This window comes from Microcebus murinus, chromosome 16, assembly GCF_040939455.1.
Source record: "Microcebus murinus isolate Inina chromosome 16, M.murinus_Inina_mat1.0, whole genome shotgun sequence".
Lineage (NCBI taxonomy): Eukaryota > Metazoa > Chordata > Mammalia > Primates > Cheirogaleidae > Microcebus > Microcebus murinus.
Genome location: NC_134119.1, coordinates 31,276,038 through 31,298,236, shown reverse-complemented (window position 1 = coordinate 31,298,236; position 22,199 = coordinate 31,276,038). Strand labels below are relative to the sequence as shown.

Sequence of the window (22,199 nt, the reverse complement as noted above, 5' to 3'; positions counted from 1 at the left end):
AGGGACTAGTATCCAGTAGGGAATACTAAATATTTGTGGATTATCTTATGCAGTTGTTTTCAGGCCTTAAGCAGAGAACATATATTAAGTAATATGGAGTACAGTGAGAAGAAATGCAGCCCTGGATAGCAGGGAGCTAGGCTGGCACTATCAACTAGGATGTGCTCCCTTGTTGAACATAATCAGTTTCACAGGACATCAGCATCAGACAAGACCACTCTGTGAACATGATAGGTCAAAACAAAAACAAAACCACTCCATAGGCCGGGCGCTGTGGCTCACACCTGTAATCCTAGCTCTTGGGAGGCCGAGGCGGGTGGATTGCTCAAGGTCAGGAGTTCAAAACCAGCCTGAGCAAGAGCGAGACCCCGTCTCTACTATAAATAGAAAGAAATTAATTGGCCAACTGATATATATATAAAAAATTAGCCGGGCATGGTGGCGCATGCCTGTAGTCCCAGCTACCCGGGAGGCTGAGGCAGAAGGATCACTCGAGCCCAGGAGTTTGAGGTTGCTGTGAGCTAGGCTGACACCACGGCACTCACTCTAGCCTGGGCAACAAAGTGAGACTCTGTCTCAAAAAAAAAAAAAAAAAAAAAAACCACTCCATAATGACGTCTGAATAGGAACAAAAAAAGGAACATTGTCCCAACCACAAAAAATGACCAGATAGCCCTCAATTCTAACCTTTTTTTACCAATCATAGTTTTAGCCTCACTTGGTTCTTCCTTTTTATGTAAGAATTATTAAAATACCCTATCACAGAATTACTTCCACCTCCTGATAGCATCCAATCTCTGCTTCCTTGAACCTTCCCACAAATTACATAACAGAAGCCCAAACCCTATAAATTCTTTCCAACACTCTCTTTCTGAAATGTCCTGCTGTCCCCCAGGATGTACCAGCCCCGTGCAAGGCGACCATAAGCCCAATTTTGTTCAACCATAGGAGTGTTCTCACGGTCTTTGGTTGGAGGACATTGACAATAATGAGAGATCCCTAAAGAGTAGCTGCTATTAGGCCTCAAGGGAAATTGCATGATGCCCGGAGAATTCAATCAGACTTCATAAACAGGTATTTTGAGGCTTCTCTACAGACTGCCTCTTGCCATTTCTCCTTAGGGGACACCTTCTCTCCTCAGTCTACCCCTGAGGGGAGACAGGGAGGATACTTTTAATTTCCAACTTCCTAAGTATAAAGCCAGCACGCTAAATTTCACAAGAAGTAAAACCCCTTAGTGAAGTGTGTGCCTTCAGCTCCAACTTAAAATTTCCTCAAACTCTAGAACACCCCAGAGGCATGTGGGAAAACTAAAGCTCTGACAAGTTCACATTACGGAGTGTCTTACCCACTACCCTAACCCAGGAGGAATGGCCTCGAATTCACTTTACAAGCAACGCAGGACTCTCCGAAAGGCTGAGACAACGGACATCACCCGCAGGCGAACCTTCTGGCTGCCTTTCGTTCCAACGTCGAGCACAGGTCGCTGGGCTACTACAGCGCAAGTGCCCGCCTCTTCTAAACGGACTACAAATCCCGGCATGCCTGGCGCCGCGGCGTCGCCTGGAAACTCGCGCCACACGAAGCGCGCTAGTTTGGTTCTTCTATGCGCCTGCGCTCTGGCGGGCTCTGCGCAGGCGCATTTCCAACGCTTCGAGGAGAGGGCGGGGTGTCGTTCCCTTTCGCTGATGCAAGAGCCTAGTGCGGTGGTGGGAGAGGTATCGGCAGGAGCCGCGCTGCCGCCGGGGCCTGGGGCTGACCCGTCCGACTTCCCGTCCGTGCCGAGCCCACTCGAGCCGCAGCCATGTCCGGGGACGAGGTGAGAGTCTGAGCCCGGCGCTAGGGCTAAGGACTGAGGCGAGAAGACGAACCCACCCCAGTGTGGGAGACGGGGCCTGCGGCCTAGCAGCCGGACGCCGCCATGTGGGGCAGCCGGGCCTAGGCGAACCGGAGCGGTAGAGCCGGCGAGCACTCCGGAGGCGCTGGCTTGGCCGCACCCCACTCACCTCAGGGTGGCGGCTCTGAGGCGGACCTCGTACAGTGGCCGGCGCTTCCGGATGGAGAGCACACGTTGGGTCTCCCTCCCTGAAGGGGCTTGAGTGTCCAGTTAATACCCGGAACGAGATTGGGGTTGGCGACCCCTGCATTCCTTTCCGCTAGGCACTGCGGCCCCAGCCCGCCTCCGTGGGTGCACGAGGTGCCGCAAGGGGCCTCCCTCGGCTCCGGTGGAACACACTTTCCTTAAAAAACTTTGTAGACTGGCTTTTCCTGGCCGGTATTCTGCCCTTGTTTTCCTCTCGAGCATTATTTTTTTTCAAAGGACGAAAGCGTGAGAGAGAACAAGAGAAAAAGAGCCTTCAGCCTCAAAAAGTGACTAGCCTTTCTGGAAAGTTTCTGGGCAAGAGTTTCTGACCTTCCCTTAACAGAAGGCTCATAGCGATGTGAGCGGGAAGCCCGGGTTGCGAAGCTGCCTGGATCTTTTACTACAGTGGTGATTGGATCTGAGCGAATTTCCTCAAGTTCTTTTTTCCCAGATTTGTTCTAGTTGATGTAAAATCAAACGACTTAAAATGAGGTTGATGTTAAGTGTTCTCAGATATTGCTTAATATTGGGCGAGGGGAGAGCTACAACTTATTGGTGGGTTTTTCCCATCCCCAAAAAGCTTGTGAAGAACTTATAATTCACTTATTCCATAGGACCTTGGAGAAAAATAAGAGTAAGAATTCGAGGATCTCTAGAGAGTTGTCTAAGTTATAAGAATGGTGTTTTACGCTTTTTAAAAGTGTTTTACGCTTTAAAAGAAAAATACAGGGCCTGGCTCTGTTTCCTGTGCTTGAGTGCAGTGGCGCAATTGTAGCTCACTGTGATCCTGGTCTCAAGGGATACTCCTGCCTCAGTCTCCCAGGTAGCTAGGACCACAGGCATGCACCACCATGCCCGGCTGATTTTTTAAAAATATTTTGTAGAGACGGGTCTTGCTGTGTTGCCTAGGCTGGTCTCGAACTCCTGGCCTCAAGTGATCTTCCTGCCTTGGCCTCCCAGTTTCACACTTGTTTTGTTCCTACTTATTCTCCAAACTTTTCATAACCTTTAGCAAATACAGTATTTAGTGTAGTGCGAGATACTGTGAGGTGTTATTCTGTGTAGGGTTTCTGTGGTAAAGTGTTCACAGTGTAGTAAGGGAGGTAAGAGATAAGCTGTAATGGACGGTAAAAACTAGTTGCCACAAGACGTAGAAATAGGGCTATCAACATCGCTAGATTGGGGGGGGGTGGAGGAATCATTTTTAGAAGTGGGGTAAGGCTTTGAAAGAAGTGGAAAATGAATACACTACTGAAGGATGAACAGGATTTTGTTGAGCAGAGGTGGCAGAACCAGCATTCCAGGAAAGGACTTTGGAAGCTAATAAAATATTAAGTAGCTTGGTACTTAGGTATACCAGTCTAACTTCATTTTATACACAGGAAAGTAGGGCCCACCCAGGGAGGTTTAACTTGCCCAAGGTCATGCAGCAAGTGGACCTAGAATCCTGGCCTTTGGCTTCCACTGTGTCAGGTGGAGGTTAGGGTTAGAGGGAGGTGTGAAGAATAGGTGTAGGTTCTGATTCCTCTTGTGCTCTTGACTAGGTAAGTGTTATTAGGCCAATCCCTTGCTTTCTGGCAACTTTACAGACTTGTGAAGATCAAATGAGACTCTGTACTTGGAAATGATTTATAAACTCCCAGGGACTTCCCAGAGGGAGAGTTACACTGCCCAGTCACAGGATAGAGGATCAGACACCCTACTATTAAGAAATAATTTTTCTGTTTTTTCACATTTCTTTTTCCTTTATTTATTTATTTATTCTTCAGGTAGTTGAGTGTCAGTATCTTTTTCCTTTAAACAGCTTGTTAATATATAATTGACAAAATAAACTGTACATATTTCTTTTTAAACCTGGTAATTAAGCCAAAAAATAACCCTTCTTAACATAGTGGAACCATAATCTTTAAAAAGCAATATTCTAGAAATATGGGTGCTATCTGGTCAGGAAAAAGTCCTCTAATCCCTAAGCATTCTGTATTTTTCAGACCATTTTAAAATTTTTTATTTTTTTTTGTCCCGAAAATCGTGAGCTTCAATAGACATTTTTTAAAAAAGTGCTCTCAATATTTAAGACTTGCTTACTACTAGGACTCACTCACAAGGTGTCAGGACGTTGGGTTTTCACACAATATGGTAAGATGTTTTTGCAAAGGCTTTAAAAGTTTCTGATTAAGAATGGAATTTGTGTTTTGTGTGAAGTTTATGAAACAGAAGAATTACAAAGAAATAAATATTTCCCAGAATCCAAGCATTTGCCTGTACTCCCAGCTACTCAAGAGGGTGAGGTGGGAAGATCACTTGAGCCCAGGAGTTTGAGGCCAACCTGGGCAGCATAGTGAGATGCTGTCTCTTAAACAAAAGTCCCAGAATCTTATCACCCAGAGATGACAACACTGTTAACATTTGTTCTGCTCATCCTTGGAAGGAACTTTAGATGCTTTTCTCTAGGTTCTTTTGTGGACTCACACCTGCCTTCTGGGTGTAGACCATAAGGTTGATTTCATGGATAAGGTATGATAAATGGGAGGAGGTTTCCAATTTGAGAAAGCACATCAGGGTAATTTTAGGTGATATCCCTTTTTCTTGCCTTCTCCAGCCCAGCACATGAGAAATTGAAAATAGAAACGTCATGCTTTTGAAGGCTTTGTTGTAAACTTAAAAAAAAAAAGCTCAAGTCATTGTGTAGTTTTCCATAAGTATACTGTCAGCAACTATTTGCTTCTCAAATCCAAACTAGTCTCATAAAAAAAATGGGATGTCAACTGATAATTTAGAAGTCAGATATGAAAATGTTAAAAAGCCATGATTTTGCTCAAGACTGACGATGCCTTGTTCTTTTTGGAGGTCTGCTTTGGGTGCTGCTTTGGGATCCCTGGTTTCCTTATTTGTAAAGTACTTTGCACGGTGGTATAAAAAAAGTGAGACATGGGTGTAGGTTAAGTATCCAGAGACAGTAATTGAAAGAGAGATTAGTTCAGTGTTGTAATTCCTGCATGTTTATTATCCTTTACAAGGCTACAACCAAACTGTTTACCTGTAGAACTAAATAAGAACATTTTTCAAAGGATAGGAAGGCTGTTGTGAAACTGTCCTCTGAATTCAGGATCCCTCCCATCTCTGGTGTGTTTTGCTAAATAATTCTTAAAAGGCAATTAATATTCCACAGAACTTGATGCTTGAAAAAGTGCAGAAAATGGGTTGTAAGACCTGCCAGAACCAAATTTATAGTCTCTGGAGTGCTGTCTGTTCTATTGCCAAGTCTCCCTATTTCAAGAATGAAGATGAAATATAGCTAGCTCCCTATAACAGATTGTAGTACCATATGTAGGGTGATCCAAGGCCAAGTAGTAGGTCAGCAGTGGAAGACTCCTTTCTCTTTGCTCTTCTGTCTTGGAAGGAACACTTTAAGCTTGTCAGGTATGTTCTTCAGATTGACTGTATTTCAGAATTATTTATACAGTTGGATCTTCGCTAAGGGGGAAGAGAATAACTTTGTAATGAGGCTATATAAAAATTTCCAAGATGTTTTGCAGGTATGGTACTTCTCTATATTGAGTGAGGACAAAAACTACCCTACTTTATTACAGAGTGTAGCTTGGTTTCAGTTTAGCTTAGTTTCCTTAATATACTTGGGACATATAAAAATTTAATTAGAATCAATTTTGGGAATTTTTTGAGTTTCATATGTCTGGGAAATTAGATCACTTAAGTTGAAATTTCAGTGATAGAAATCAAGAGACACCATTCTTTGTGAACTATATAAAGCATTATATAAATTAGAATTGCTAATATTTATTGAGTACTTATGTGCCAGGCAGTATGCCAAGGGTTTTATATCTATTTATTTACTCATTTCATCCTCCCAATAACCTTGTGCGGTTTTGTTTTAGTTCTACTACTTAGTCCTTCCCTCCCTCTCTCTTTTTTTAAAATATCTTCCCCAATACTTATCTCTGTTTTATAGATGAGGCATGGAATAACACAGGGATGAAATGGAGGATTTGAATCCAGATCCAGTCAGTTGGGCTACAGACAGACTAGTGCTTTTCTTTTTTTCTTTCTTCTCCCTCCCTTCCTCCCTCCCTCCCTCTCCTCCTCTCTCCTCTCTCCTCTCCTCTCCTCTCCTCTCCTCTCTCCTCTCCTCTTCGGTAGGGTCTTGCTCTGTTACTCAGGGTAGAGTACAGCTATGGAGAACATAGCTCACTGTGACCATGAATTCCTAGGCTCGAGTGATCTCCTGCCTCAGCTTCCCGAATAGCTGGGATATAGGGTACAGGCGTGTGCCACCACATCCAGCTAATTTTTTTTTTTTGTAGAAATGGGGTTTCAGTATGTTGCCCAGGCTGGTCTCAAACATCTTGTGTTCCTTCCACCTTGCCCCCCAAAGTGCTGGGATTACAGGCATGAGCCACCACACCCAGCCATAAGACCTGTGTTTTAAAATATTTCGTTATACTGTCCATAGCAGGGGCATGGTAGAATGTGGACAAGGATTGGTGTGGGGTTCAGGAAAAAAATACTTGGGATTTAAATCCAGTTCTGTTTGACTTCAAAAACCTTGCTTTTTCTACTCTTTCAGGTGTCTGCCCTGTATGTTGTCTAAAGTATCTACTTTTTTTTCAACTGATCAGTGTGAGCAGATAGTCTACAAGTTATAAGTTAATTTTTCACTTACTCTGTAGTGGACATTTAGATAAAAATAACCTAAGAGAACTTTTTTTTTAATGTACAAATATTTATTGTAGTATTATAGTAACAAAAGCTGGATCAAATCTGAATGTTCCAGAATAGAGTACCGATCAAATAAACAATGAAACAATATGAAAAATGGGCTCATCGAATTTGAACCTATCAGCTTTCCATTGTATCGGGACAAATCTAGAAAAATATCAATTTCTCTAATTGATATTTATTATATATTGCTATCTTGAATATGCCTTGGCTCTTCCCCACTATAATAGGTAATGAATTGCAAATAAACTAGTCAGTTGTAAAGTTCAAAGAAATGTTGAGAGCATTTTGAGGTTTCTAGTGCAATAATCTACTCTGAATAATTCCTAAGAGAACTTTTAACATTTCCACAAACAAAAAGCAGAGTAAAGGTTGTGTGGAAGTCTCTCAGATCTTTGCTGTATGAAAGGTTGCTGATGGAGTTCCTTAAAGGTTTGTCTGAACTTGAGGATAAAATTTAAAAAAAAAAATTTTTATCAGATCAAGTCTCAAGTATCCTGGTATATCAACCCCAGGTTACTAACCTTGAATAAAACATTCATAACCTGCTTAGGCACTGGTTTTCTTGTCTATAAAGTGAGGGGCATAGCATAGGTTATTGGTAAGGTCCTTTCCCTAAATTCCATAATTCATTCATAATGTCCAGATTTATTCATGAAACTAAAAATGCAGTTGCTGTATCTTGTGATACTTTACAAATTTAAAGATGTATACATGTGTCAGCACCCCTCTCCCCCTTATATTTAATAATATAAAGAGGTTTGGATGGATACTTTATTTTTTCATAAAATCTTTTTTGGTATTTTGCATCACGTAGTCTTTTAAGAGTATGCCTTTTGATGATAAAGCATAGGAAATGTGAGCATCATTAAAAATAATCACTTGGTCTCTTTCTTTTTTATTGTCTTTAAACAGATGATTTTTGATCCTACTATGAGCAAGAAGAAAAAGAAGAAGAAGAAGCCCTTTATGTTAGATGAGGAAGGGGATGCCCAGACAGAAGAAACCCAGCCCTCAGAAACAAAAGAAGTGGAGCCAGAGCCAACTGAGGACAAAGATGTGGAAGCTGATGAAGAGGACAGCAGGAAAAAAGGTGAGTGGTTGATGTGAGAGAATCACTGTTGTCCTAGGAGCCCAAGCTCCATCAGTGTTTTGTATTTTGTACATGCAGTGACTTCTCAGCCTGATAAGGCTGTTCCAGTGAATTAAAGGCCATCAGTAGTCTGTGTACATTGGACTTTTCCAGATTTCTGATAGGCTTCTTACCGGGAAGTTTCCACTGACTTCACAAGTTGCAAAGATGATGAAACCTTGTTGTTCCAGAGCTGATTTTCCAGTCTAACCTGTCAGATTTCTTCTCCAACTTTAACGGTAATCTCGTTTGAGTGTAGGCAGAAAGAAATAGGGCCAAGATAGGCAGTTTGGTAATTTAACAAATCTGAGAATGTATATGAGAGGTTAAAATTAAAGCCTAAAATGTTTGGGATTAGACACCAGCTTTAGTTATTCGCTCCTGTGCTATAACATGGACATAATTTGACTATTAGAAATTATTCTGTAAATATTATTTGCATTTGTTGACTATAAGACTATGTTGGGTAGGGAAAACTGACATTCATTGAACATCTACCCCATACCAAGTGTCTTGTACATGTTTAAAACAAACATGGAAAGTAAATCATTCCTGTGGTAATAAGACAAAATGAATTCACAAATAGCTCTTTGGAAAACTGTAGCAGAGGGGTCCTAAAATATTCCTGGTTTATACACAGCAGAGCAAATGGAAAGCTTACTGAAGAGAACCCATTATTACTCATTAATGGTCAATAAAGTTTCATTGATATTTGTATTTACTGTGCAGCCTTGTTTTAAGGAATGTGAAATAATTTATAAGGCCTTTGGATGATTGATTTATTTTATGAAATGTTGACCTAGGCACTAGAGTTTAGGTGAACAATGCATAGCCCCTTAGGGAGATAGATAAGCAAGCTGGTAATAAGTACCTCAGTTGGAGTAAGTGGAAGGTACTATCTAAGCACCCTGGGGACACCTAACCCGGTAGAGGGGAAAGGATAGGCTTAGAAAAGGTTTCTTGGTGGAAGTAACTTCTAACCAAGATTCTATGAGATGGAGGTAAGAGCTGTGTGGGAGGACCCGTGGTAAGGCTTGGAGGTGAGAGACCACAAACACACTGTACTAGGAACTGAAAGTAGTTCAGTAGGGCTGGAGCGAGGGATCGGGGTATGGGAAGTGAAGGGGTCAAGGCAAGTAGCAGAAGTGGGGAGATAAGGCTGGAGAGTCGTAGAAATTATGGAGTCTGACTTTGTCTTAGGAACAGTGAGGAATGATATGGTCAGGTTACTATTAATAAATAAAAATCTTAATTCAACATGGTCCCCTAATCAGATTTTTTCTACTAAGCTTTGAGTTGACCTGCCATTGTTTTTTAGAATCATAATTTCTGTGATTGTGGAGGGAGTAATGTACTGCTAATTAATACTCAATCTTTCTTTTCTGGTGACTTGATTAATGTATAACTGAAATGTGTTGGCATAATTCAAAATTTGATGTTTTGCCTTCTAGTTGTTGTTAATATTGTACCACAATCTTTTTAGATACTTCTGATGATCTAGATGACTTGAACTTCTTTAATCAAAAGAAAAAGAAGAAAAAAACAAAAAAGATATTTGATATTGATGAAGCTGAAGAAGGTGTAAAGGTAGTATTGCTTTCTTGTTAAAGGTAAAATTTAACTTCTTGAAAGGTTGCTAATAGCTGATGTTTCTCCCCCTTTGTCTATCTTACTAGCTTTGCTTTTGTTATTAGCACTTAATTGCCACCATTTAGTTCATTTTGGGGGGAGTATATCTGACTAGGTATCTTAAAGGGATTATGGTTCAAGGAATATAAATTTAGGTCTTACATATTATATTGTATTATATGCCATAAAATGATTACAAGATGCCCCTTGTCCTTAACCATACTGAGATTGTTTGGCTGAGGAGAGAGATTTCTGTGAGAAATCCTGTGGAGGAAATAGTCCTGTGGTTTCTTCCCTTAAACTTTGGTAGCATGTTGAATATGCACAAGTTTTTTGGTGTATCTCTGACCAGCAAATAATGAACCCTGCAGTGGTGTCTTCGTAACTCACTGCAACCTTAAACTCCTGGGCTCAAACCATCTTCCTGCCTCAGCCTCCCAAGTAACTGGGACTACAGGCACGCTGCACAACTCCTGGCTAATTTTTCTATTTTTAATAGAGACAGGGTCTCACTCTTGCTCAGACTGATCTTGAACTCCTAAGCTCAAGCAATGCTCCCTCCCTCTTCAACTTCCCAGGGTGCTAGGATTACAGATGTGAGCCACTGTGCCCACCCTCAGAATTATTTTGAATAAAGAATAGGTAGCTAGGTGAGCAGGTAGATGAATAGGATGGTAGATGGATGAAAGGGAAGGAAAGTCTGTTCTTCCCCTACTTAGAGCTAGAACATTTAAGACCCTGTCCAGGAGTCACTTTAGCAGAGCCCACACATCTGTTTATAAAACCCAAGATAACAGCAACTTTATTTTATTTTATTATTTTTATTTTATTTTATTAGTTTAGTTGTTTTGTTTAGTTTAGTTTAGTTTAGTTTAGTTTAGTTTAGTTTAGTCTCGCTTTGTTGCCCAGGCTAGAGTGAGTGCCGTGACATCAGCCCAGCTCGCAGCAACCTCAAACTCCTGGGCTCAAGTGATCCTACTGCCTCAGCCTCCCGAGTAGCTGGGACTACAGGCATGCGCCACCATGCCTGGCTAATTTTTTCTCTATATATTTTAGTTGGCCAATTAATTTCTTTCTATTTATAGTAGAGACGGGGTCTCACTCTTGCTCAGGCTGGTTTCGAACTCCTGACCTTGAGCTGTCCACCCTCCTCGGCCTCCCAGAGTGCTAGGATTATAGGCGTGAGCCACCGTGCCCAGCCAACACCAACTTTATACATACACACACACACACACACACACACAGTGAATGCAACAGTGAGAACACACATACCAAGTATCCCATTTTGTGTCCTCTACCAAAATATTTTTAGTTTATTTGCTCAAACTCAAATAAGGTGTATCCCACATGTAGCAGGACATGTATACAGTAATTCATTGAGTTTTAGAAACAATGTCATTAATTTGATGACTTGATTAATTCTATAAATATGTATTGGTGATTACAGTAAGTCAAGCATTGTGTACAATTGCTGGGGTACTGAAATAAATAAGATACATTTTTAAAAATTTTTCTTTGGCATTGTTGTCACTGCCACCATTCCCTCCCTCTTGGCCTCACCAGACACAACCCAGCACCGACTCTAGTTCAGGGATAATTTAGAATTCTTTACCTGGATTCATCTTATTCTCTCTCTCTTTGGGGATTCTCTTCTTTTCCTGCTACTATAGGGAAATTGTGAAAGAGAAATGCTCTTATACTGAACAAATGGAATTTATCTATCTTGGATGACAAGGTGACACAGAGATGTGCCACAGAAAGTCTTGGTTAGTAAGGCTTTGTTGGATGATTCCTCCAGTAGCTTTTGTCCTTAAGAGTCACTGACAACCTCTACTCATAATAAGTTAAATGCTTGGGTACTTTTTTTCTCTGCTGTTGAAGTCATGACATAAGTGGGTGTTACAAGTATCCTGGTCATCAGGCAAGTCATGGATGTTAAGCTTGAAGCTGAAGTATTTTTGAGGTCTTGGGTTACTCTTCCACCTGCATGTTTAGACCATTATAGGGCTTTTAAAAAGCCTTGAAAAACACTTTTTGTTATTCTCTGCCTTTTGCTCTCTTGACCTCAGTTTGGAAGTAGATCTTATAGAATAAAATAAATAATAGTATAGGACCAGCAGTTGGCTGGTGTGTGTTAATGTGTGCTAATTTATATTTAGCATTTCTAAGTTTTTGTGTATTGACGTAGAGAATAGGTCAATATCTGGTTTCCAGTTTGTATGGTATCTAGCTAATACCATGGGCTAATTGATCTTTGGTGGTCAAATGTGGCACCAAAACTGTTATGAGTAGAAGGCTAGCAGGTGCTCCCAGCATGGGTGGAGAAAGATTTCTCACACAGAAATTAAGATATAAAAGTAAAAAAGTTTATTTTCTCAGAAGGATAGAATGAGAGAGTGAAAGAGAGAAAGGAAAGGGCGGTGGGGAGAGAACAGGGAGATGGTGTGGCATCCCACAGAAAGAGAAGGGAGATGCCAGCAGCAAGGCCAAGTGGCTCACTGATATTAAGGAGGATGAAGAGGAAAAAAATAGTGATGGCTGTCAGTTGGTCAAAAAAGCTACAGCAGGTAGATAACAAAAACCACAAGGATGTCAAAGTCCAAGACTTGGTTTCCTGCCTTTCCTTAGAGAAGGGATTATCACAGGAGATGAGACTCTGTCCTTGAGATAGGGTTGAGGCTGTAGATCAGTCTCCTGCTGTTTACTCGGGAGCTCTATAAAAGCAGATTCTCAACAAACCATTTTGAAAGAGAGATGTTTACATCTCTTTTCCATCCATTCAGCTCTTTTCACAAGGTGTGCAAAACAGAATGGCAGGGTGTCTGTTAGTGAGAGAACTCATAGGATTGATCTTTAACTGTTACTGGGGAAGTTGTAGGATTAGGTATTTTCCTGTTATTTTTTCAAGGAATCCCCTTCCAAAGACTACACAGCTGGATTTGGGATTCCAAATCTGAGCTTCATTTACTCCCAGGTATTCCAACTTTTCTGCTGATAAGATTTCTGAAATTATTGTAGCCGTTGTCACAGTCCATTTTGCAGGCACACAAGAAATAGCTATTAATTGATGAGTAATGTTGATAGCACACTTTAGGTTAGGGAGCTAGATCACCTGGTCAGAGGAAGAGACATTAAAAGGCAGGAAACTAAGACTGGCCCTTTTTGCTCTTCTGAGGTGTATATGGCTCATTCCTAGGCCATTTAATATATCCTATTTACATCCTATGGCAACTAATCTTGGTGTCAAGATTAGTCTCCATTCGTCACTTGACCCTAATTCTGCATGGGTTCTGCCTTTCTGTCTTTCATAATATCATCTCTTAGAGTGATGCCCCAAACCCTCTCCATAGTCTGGTGCCAGGCTATGGTATAATAAAAAATAAATATATTGTCTTTGTCCCTAGATCCTGGCACACAACTCCTAAAACCCTTGGAATCTTCAAAGTGGAAAGTGTCTCTTATATGCTAATATGATGATTAGTGGCTAGGGCTCCCTAGATAGCTTTAGGATGTGGGCTGTAACCAGAAAGAGAAAGCCCTGATTAGAGGATTGAAACTTTCAATGCCCACTGCCACCTCCAGAGTGGGAAGGAGGTCTGGAGATCCAGTTGAGTCATCTGAGGCTAATTTAATCAATTGTGCCTGTGTAATAAAATCCCTAAACAAGGGTTTGGAGAGCTCCAGGTTAGTGAACACATCAAGCTGCTGCTAGGAGCGTTGCATGCCTGCAATAACATGGCAGCTCCACACCTCTCCACCCCATCTGTCCCCCACCTTTCATACTTTGTCATCTGCATCGCTTCCATTGGGCTCTGAGTTATATCTTTTATAATAAACTGGCAATAGTAAGGAAAGTGCTTCCCTAAATTCTGTGAGTAATTTTAGCAAATTATCGAATCTTGGAGTTAGGAGTGTGGGAACTTGCCAAATTTTTAGGCAAGTTGGACTATAAAACTTGGGGAACCTATACTTGGCAACTGGCTATTGAAGTAAGGTCAATCTTGTGGGACTGAGCCCTGACTCCAGGTAGTATGTGTCAGAATTGAATTGAATTGGAGGACACCTGGTTGATAGTGGAGAATTAGTGTGGAAAAACACTGCATATTTGGTGTCAGCAGGAAAAACTTCTAATAACTACCTCAGAATCACTAGAAACGTCTTTATTTTTTATTTTTAAAGTAAAGACTGGTCTCACTCTTGCTCAAGCTGGTCTTGAACTCCTGAGCTTAAGCAATCCTCCCGCCTTGGCTCCCCAGAGTGCTAGGATTGATTACAGGGGTGAGCCACCACACCTGGCCCTAGAAACGTCTTTAAAATACTCCTGAACCCTGTTCCTGCTGAAGATTGTCAATCAAAAGATTCAAACTTTTAAAATTTCCCAGGTAATTCTGACAGTAGCCTGGTTTGGAAACATGGATAATTATAATAAAATCCCAAGGCTAAAGAATGAGTACAAGGGATAAAGGGGTGGGGGAAGATCTGTGACTTCAGTTTTGAATATTTGATATTTTCCCCCTCCAAAGTGATGTCAGCCTGTATCATATTTAAAACAGAATAGCCCTAGTGTCAAATTGTTGAGACCCACTCATCTCAATTTCTTAGGATCTAAAGATTGAAAGTGATGTTCAAGAACCAGCTGAACCAGAGGATGACCTTGACATTATGCTTGGCAATAAAAAGAAGAAAAAGAAGAATGTCAAGTTCCCAGATGAGGATGAAATACAAGAGAAAGATGAAGGTAATACTGGGGACTCAGCAGCCCATTTCTAGGTTACACAAGCCTTTGGCCTTAGTATTTTTTTTTTTTTTTTTTTTTTGGAGACAGAGTCTTACTCTGTTGCCCAGGCTAGAGTGCTGTGGAATCAGCCTAGCTCACAGCAACCTCAAACTCCTGGGCTCAAGGGATCCTACTCCCTCAGCCTCCTGAGTAGCTGGGACTACAGGCATGTACCACCATGCCCAGCTAATTTTTTCTATATATATTTTTCGTTGTCCGGTTAATTTCTTTCTATTTAAAGTAAAGACAGGGTCTCACTCTTGCTCACGCTGGTCTCAAACTCCTGACCTCTAGTGATCCTCCCGCCTCAGCCTCTCAGAGTGCTAGGATTATAGGCGTGAGCCACCACACCCAGTGTCTGGCCTTAGTCTTGATTGAGGGGTGAGAGGGGACTTCTTTTAAAAATTTTTTCTTGCCCCTTATTTCTCCCATTGCCTGATAACGGAAGCTGAAAGGAAATAATATCTAACTCCATAATGGCAGTTAGATATTTCACGGGGGAAGAATTTGGCAATTCTGATTATATTAAAAACATGCTGATTGAGGCTTGGGAAAACTTCTGTAGGTGATTTTTAAATAATGTTTAAAATGTGTTTTGTTTGTAGTTTTATTAGTTTCTAAATGCTATAGGGTCTTTAGAGAACTTTAGTATAGTCAGCAGATGGGTTTTTATGGATGTGGATGTTTCTTAAGTGTTTCAAAACAGTTGGACTCTTTTTCCTCTAATTATTCTAATGCATTATTTTATCTTTTGTTTGTTAAGTCAAGAAACATTTTGGTGTGTTATTACAAACTCCTAATTAGAGAGGTCTCTATTAAGGATCTTTTTTGAAAAAATCACAACATCCCTATCTTAAAGGGTTGATTGTGAACCTTGGTCCCTTTATGCTCGAGGCTGCCATGAATGCAGTTGTGGAAAGGAAGACGGATTTCTTCGAAGCTTTCATTTCTCTAGATCTGCCCCCACTCCCTTTATATTGTAGCAGGGCCTATCCCTAATTCTTACAGTCTTTGTTATCTGTAGCTCTAGAAGATGAAGACAGCAAAAAAGACGATGGTATCTCATTCAGTAACCAGACGGGCCCTGCTTGGGCAGGCTCAGAAAGAGACTATACATATGAGGAGGTAAGACAAACTCTGTTGTGAAAAGGGGCTGAGCTGTTTATTAGAGCTCAAAGGCAAGATAAATGTTCCTTGAATTGGAAGGGCCATTGAGGTACAGATTGATTGTAAAATAGATGCAGAGAGGTCACTTAGCCAGTTTGTAGCATTTCCTGATGCCTACCTGTGGGGTAGCCTGCCCAGAGTATAGCAGTCAATGTAGTACTCACTGTCCCTACCTGAATTCATGCAGCCCTCCAGGAGTCAGGAGGACAGTGATGACAAAATAGCTACTTTGGGTCAGGGTAGTCTGGAGTTTGCTTGTTTGGGCTTTCCTGAATATTATTTTCTATGTATCACATATTTTCCCATAGAAACAACAGAATTAATAAAGACTTGTTCATTTAACTTTGAACAAGAGTCGCTGAACATCCATAATGGACTAAATCCTGGTCAGGGGTTGAGTCCCTGCCCTCTAGGAGCTCCTAGACATATAGTAATGCGTGTGTACATTTAGTAAAAAGCGAAGTATTCTCTGTTACAGCAAAGTGACTCAAATGGGAACTTTATATTCCTGCCATTACTAAGAATGTTCATGAATACCACTTTATAGTTACTGAATCGAGTGTTCAACATCATGAGGGAAAAGAATCCAGATATGGTTGCTGGAGAGAAAAGGAAATTCGTCATGAAACCTCCACAGGTCGTCCGAGTAGGAACCAAGAAAACTTCTTTTGTTAACTTCACAGATATCTGTAAACTGTAAGTTGGTTAATGGAGAACCTTGATCCCAAATACCAGATTCTTAGTGAAGTTTTAAGGATGTTAAATGTCCTTATAGTGGACTTTGGTGTAGGCAGAAAGATTGCACAGGTGTAGGGGTTAGTTTGAGGGAGGTCACAGTTCAAATTCACCAGTTCTTTCAATTCATAGGTCTCCGGGTTCATTTTATCAGGGCATCCAGAAGTGAGAGAAGTCAACTCATGCTGACCCATGAGGGTGGATCCTAACCAGATGGAATGAAGAGTGGGGAGGCTGAGCCTAGTGTGTGGGAAGCCTCATCAGTCAGTCTGGGGTGGGCCTGCCAAGCAAGCAGTGAGCTCCTTGAAAAGTGACTGAATGTGGTGTGCCTCTTCCTTGTACAGGACACACTTAATGAGATTTCAGCTTTCTCAACATGATATTCCATGCCAGTGTCAACCCCATGTTACTGTCTGGGCCTGGCTTTTCTCAGAGCTCCTTGGCTACACATTTTCTGGCTACTGACTTTATCTACTATGTGTTCTTCAATTTCATGTAATACATGCTTGTTATAGAAAAAATAGTAAACAAAAGGGACAATTACTCAAAAATCCCACCTCCCAGAGATAATCACTAGTTTTCGTTACTTATATGTATTACTTATTAAAATATTTTAGACTTTTTTGCTAATGACAACAGTAGTATATGCTGATTTTAGAAAAATTAGAAAATAAAGACATGCTAAAGAAAACGAAAAAGCATCTGAAAAGTCCACCATTAAGGGGTAGGTAACCGTAGGTAACCGTATTTTATTTTTATGTTTAGCCAGTTTTATGTACATATTTTAAAATAAACTAGTATACTGATTCTTAACCTATTTTCTCAATATATTATGAAAGTTTTACTCATTAAATAGTCTTTGTAAATGTTTTAAATAGCTACACAACATATTTTAACAGTTCCTTAAGTTAGATGTGGTTGATTCCAGGTTTTTATTATCAGAGAGAAAACTTCAGGGAACATCTTTATACATATATGTTTACAGTAGCTCAGAATAGAGCCTTAAGGCCAAAAATTCCTAAAATGAAATTACTGAAATTAAAAGGAATGGATATTTTTATGGTAAACATTGGCAGATTGCTTTCCAGCAAGCATGTATCAGTTTATACTCCTGCCAGCAATGCAGGAGCTTGCTTGTTTTATTGTCTTTTCACCAACTCTTACCAACTTCATTTTGAGGGGGAAAAAACTTAAAAACTTGTAATAGTATTAATAGTATCTACTTGTTGGAACAAGTTCAAATGGTGTCAGTGTATAGATTTAAAAAGTGAAAATATTGAATGGCATTGCTCTGTATTTGCATTTTTTATATTATGTGTGTACTTTTTTGAGGGGTATATAAAGCTGTTTTACTCTAAAAGCACGATATTACACCACTGAATGGGATGTATCATAGTTTAACCTCTCCCCTAGTTGGTGAATATTTAAGCTGTTTCCATCTTTCTGCTGTTGTGCTACCATGGAATATTTCTATCTATAGAGTTTTTTTTTTTTTAAATTTTTAAATAGTAAATATATATGGATTAGCATAACAGATATCTAAGTATCTGTCACCTAGGTTTGGTGACCTTTTGACACATTTACTTAAGGTCTTTTTACTTCTTTAATAGGGTCTTACAGTTACAGTTAAGGCTGCCTTTGTATCTCTCTCTGATTCATTTCTCCTTCCTTCCCAGAGGAAGATGTTACTCTCTAAGTTGGTGTTTACTTTTTCTATCCATGTTTCTAGGCACTTCTGTGTGTATTCATAAACTATAATACTGTCTCTTAGGCACTGCAATGTAAATAAGTGGTATCATATATATCTTTATTTCAGAGTTTAAATAAACTGCAATGAAATTCATCTAATACCTTAATAACCACAGATCAAAACAGTGAACAGGATGGTGTTTTAGAAATTTGGTCAAGATTTCCATGCAAGATAAAGTTTATATATGCGGTTTTCTTTTTAGATTACATCGTCAGCCCAAACATCTCCTTGCATTTTTATTGGCTGAATTGGGTACAAGGTAAGAAACTATATTCACATTTACATACACTGGACATTTCATAAGAACCTCTCTTAACTTGAAAAGGTTATGAAACATGTTTAGAAAAAATTCACCTGATTATTAGAGGAATTTTTAGGAGGAGTGAAATCACTTCATTTCTGTGGGAGAGCGTGGCTGCTTAAAAATGGGCTACAGAGTTGACAGCTCCTCTGAAGGCCTGCTGGTCTGCCAAAATGAATACCACAGATCTGCCATGTTCAGAGTTTTCTGTGAGTAATTGAACTCCTGGGCGTTTTTATGGAGCAAATATTAGATTTTAGAGGAATTGATAACAAGCTATTGAAGAAATACAGCTAATAAGTTGATGAGTGGCATGGGGAAAACCACTGAAACAGGAATCCAGGATGAAATAACTATTTCCATGTCTTCAGGGCTTGCCTGTTGAAGGCACTGAGCCAGTCCATCCCCATTCAGGAGGCCAGGATCTCATGAGTTTGACTTCTATAAGGGCAGGAAGCCAGATGTCCCTTTAAAAATAAGTAATGTAGACTTAGATCATAATAATGATGACTAATGCATATTGAGCACCTATTGTGTGCTAGGCAGTGTGCCAGGTGTGTTGTTTGTTTGTTTGTTTGTTTGTTTGTTTGTTTGTTTGTTTTAGATTTTTTTTTCGGCATATTATGGGGTACAGATTTTAAGGTTTCAATAAATGCCCTTTCCCCCCCTCCCCCCAAGCCAGGTGTGTTTTTGGATGCCATCTCAATTAAATTTTACAACAGTTCTATGAAGTATAAAGGAATATATCCCTGTCTTCAGATATGCAAACAGGTTCAATGAAGTGAGGTTATCACATAGCTAGTGTCACAGTCAAGAGACAAGTCAGGTCTGCCTATCTCTGGAGCTTGAACTCTTAAAAGGCTTAATTAATATCTATGTCTCACAGGCAGTACAGAATAATGTGTTCTGTTCTCTTCCTACTCTCTTAAAACTCAGTTTGTTGGAATTTGCTATACTTGGTGTGGGGTTAAGGAGTAGTTGACTTAAAAATGGTAGATATGTAGGACCTGTTGTAGAAGAATTGTATTTTAAATACAAATTTGTTCTTCAGGTCTAAACTCCAGGAAAAATAACATAAATATATTATAATCATTATTTATTTTTAACTTGCATAAACTAGGAAACGATCAAAAGCTAGCAGTGTTTCTTCTGCCTCTCAGAATAATCTACAGTTTTTGTAGAGGTGGGGTAAATTATAACAAGTTGTGACCAGTAGATTTATGGTCAGTGACTTAGACACACGGTTGTTAAGAAAATTCAATTTTTTTTAACAGTGAATGAAAAAAAAATTTCTACATCAAACATTGGAATCACTGTAGCCTGGAGATTAAGGGTTACAGTCTGTGGAGGATGATATTAAACCCTTGTAGTTAAAGAAGAATCACAAGAGAGGTTCTTGCAAAAGTCATGTTTTATGATGACATACGGAACAAATATAAATTTAACTCTGCATGACTGAATTTTATTGTTTCACTTTGTGATTTGTAATTTTTAACAAATGATAACATCTAGTCTAGAACTTTGTTTTGCCAAAATTGCTTGTCAGCAGCTTTTTCTTGGAAACGTGTATCATTAAGTACCATTGACAGTCTGTGGCCTGTGATTTCAATTGTACTTTTCTTTTTTTGGTAATAGCTTTATTGAGATACAACTCATATGTTTAAAGTATACAATTCAATGGTTCTTAATATGTTCACATACTAAAATTAATATGTGTAACTACCACCACAATCAATTTTAGTATATTTTCATCAACTATACTTTCACCCATGATTGAATCGAAAATATTTGGTGCTTAGAATTTAAAAAATATATATGGCTCCTTTCATATTTTTATATTTACAGCTCCCTCCCTTGCTTTGCCCACTGTATACGTTCAGTAAAAGTTTGTTTTCCTTTGTTGGATGATGGACTGTCACACACAATTAAGGAATCAGTTTGTTTTAGACTTCAAATCAATTTTAAATCTGATTGTTGTCACTGGAGATTTAATTGGTTGAAATCGGATTTAATGTTAGTATAGCTTAGGGCATCAGGCACCAATTACTTAATCAAAAATAAATTTTGAGAAACCAGGTAGTATAGCACCAATCCTAGAATATCCTATGCCATTGAATATATTTTGAATTTATTAAGTATAAAGGTGCTGGAATTGGTTCCTTTAGTAAAAAAACAATAATAATGGAGATTTTCGTTTTCTCTCATAGTGGTTCTATAGATGGTAATAACCAGCTTGTAATCAAAGGAAGATTCCAACAGAAACAAATAGAAAATGTCTTGAGAAGATATATCAGTAAGTGTATAATTTAATTTCATTACATCACTGAAATGTTCTCATCTGGCTACAGTGTTTTGGGAAAACCTTTTGTTTGTAATGAGCCTGGAAAAGCTGGCCTTCTAGAAAAATCAGGGAGAAAGTGATAGTGAAGGGGCAATGGAGCAAGGAAGAGGAGTCTGGGAAGGGGGTTTGGATTTTTTTAAGAAGGCCCAGCTGATTGAGGCAGCTGGTTGATTCTAGGCCAAGTCAGAGAAACCTGCCTATGATTCAGCCGGGCCCTGGCCCCCCCCCCCTTTTTTTACCATCCTAATCATAAAAGTGTTATATCTGTTTATAATAACCCCTGAGTGGCTCTCCTGTAGACTGAACCAAGAATAGGCAGCTGGGAAGCATCGCAGCAGACTGCTTGTGTTTTCTTATCCCTAGATTAGCTAAGCTTCCCTGATCTGGGTGCCCAGGTGAAATGTCATCTCAGCCTGGGCTTGTGGAGTTAAGTGTAAATGTGTTCCAGAGGGCAGAAACCTCTACCTTGCTACGGCCACCAGGTGATGCTGTATGTTGCTTTATTTGCAGAGGAATACGTCACTTGTCACACATGCCGATCACCAGACACAATCCTGCAGAAGGACACCCGACTCTATTTCTTACAGTGCGAAACTTGTCATTCTCGATGTTCTGTGGCCAGTATCAAAACCGGCTTTCAGGCTGTCACGGGCAAGCGAGCACAGCTCCGTGCCAAAGCTAACTAATTTGCTAATCATCGATTTTGCAAAGTGTGTTGTGGAGATTTGGCTGGACGGTTTGCCATCAGAGTGGATATACCATTGTATTAAAAACAAGATAAAAAGCTGCCAAGTTCTTTGGCGAGTGGTTGGTTGGTCTGAAATCCTTGCAAGATGCTGATGCTCAAGCTGTTGACATACTCATTGCCTACTTTAACACCTGTCAGAGAAACATGATATGGGGTAAGGAGGTGCTTTTTTAAAATCGTTCATAGACTTCTGTAAAATGCAAGATAAATTAAAGTTATTATAACAGTGATTCTTTCAATTTGGTTTGTCCTTCAGTTTTCTTTTCTAGAGAAATTGTGCTTGGTGATTTCAACAAAAAAAGTTTGTGCCTGGGCTCTGGTGAGGTCTCTGTATCCTTGTCCTGAGAAACTAGACATTTGCAGGCACTTCAGCTTTGCGGCCATTTCGCTTCTCAGCTTTTCTTGGAATACATACAGTAGACACAGCTTCCCAGGAGAGTGTGGTGGGAATGTGAGATCCTGGAGGATTTGTTTTCACTGTCCAGGAAATGACTACATACATCTGAATTGTTTTCCTTAGGTGAGGACTGTTGCTACCACCTCACTGCCAAGTTCTCCAGCTGTAATCACATGAGGGAATACAAGGTGCTAGGGATCCTCCCTCTTTAGAATTTTCTTCCTTATCCATCACTAAGAGGTCTTAGAAACATAAGCTCTAAGTGTGTCTTGTAACTGACATGCTAAGAAAAATCCTAGTTGGGCATCTCTGCTTGTGAGGAAGTGATGTGTGTGCACCACAGTGAATTCTGAGAGTCCAAGTGGTAATGCTAGAGAAAGCTTTTCTTTTCCTTGCCAACTTGTG

The 22,199-nt window shown here is 39.9% G+C and overlaps 1 protein-coding gene and 1 long non-coding RNA gene across 2 annotated transcripts in view; one reads left to right on the top strand and one right to left on the bottom strand.

The window, feature by feature from the left end:
* Positions 1–1,662, bottom strand: part of LOC142876883 (uncharacterized) — a 67,791-nt gene extending 66,129 nt beyond the window's left edge. The window contains exon 1 of the long non-coding RNA XR_012923734.1: positions 1,349–1,662. This is a non-coding gene — a long non-coding RNA (uncharacterized LOC142876883). The remainder of the gene's footprint in view (positions 1–1,348) is intronic.
* On the top strand, positions 1,653–21,627 carry EIF2S2 (eukaryotic translation initiation factor 2 subunit beta). Its single transcript, XM_012754695.2, has 9 exons — positions 1,653–1,819; positions 7,733–7,910; positions 9,433–9,536; positions 14,181–14,316; positions 15,380–15,480; positions 16,070–16,218; positions 18,210–18,266; positions 20,516–20,601; positions 21,160–21,627. Exons 1-9 carry the CDS (start codon positions 1,805–1,807, stop codon positions 21,333–21,335), a joined length of 1,002 nt encoding a protein of 333 aa, XP_012610149.1. The 5' UTR covers positions 1,653–1,804; the 3' UTR covers positions 21,336–21,627.
* The last annotated feature ends 572 nt before the right edge of the window (positions 21,628–22,199 follow it).

Coding starts and splice junctions, on each gene's coding strand:
- EIF2S2 (XM_012754695.2), top strand. Junction 14,317..15,379: donor AATACAAGAGAAAGATGAAG/GTAATACTGGGG, acceptor TGTTATCTGTAG/CTCTAGAAGATGAAGACAGC. Junction 15,481..16,069: donor GAGACTATACATATGAGGAG/GTAAGACAAACT, acceptor ACCACTTTATAG/TTACTGAATCGAGTGTTCAA.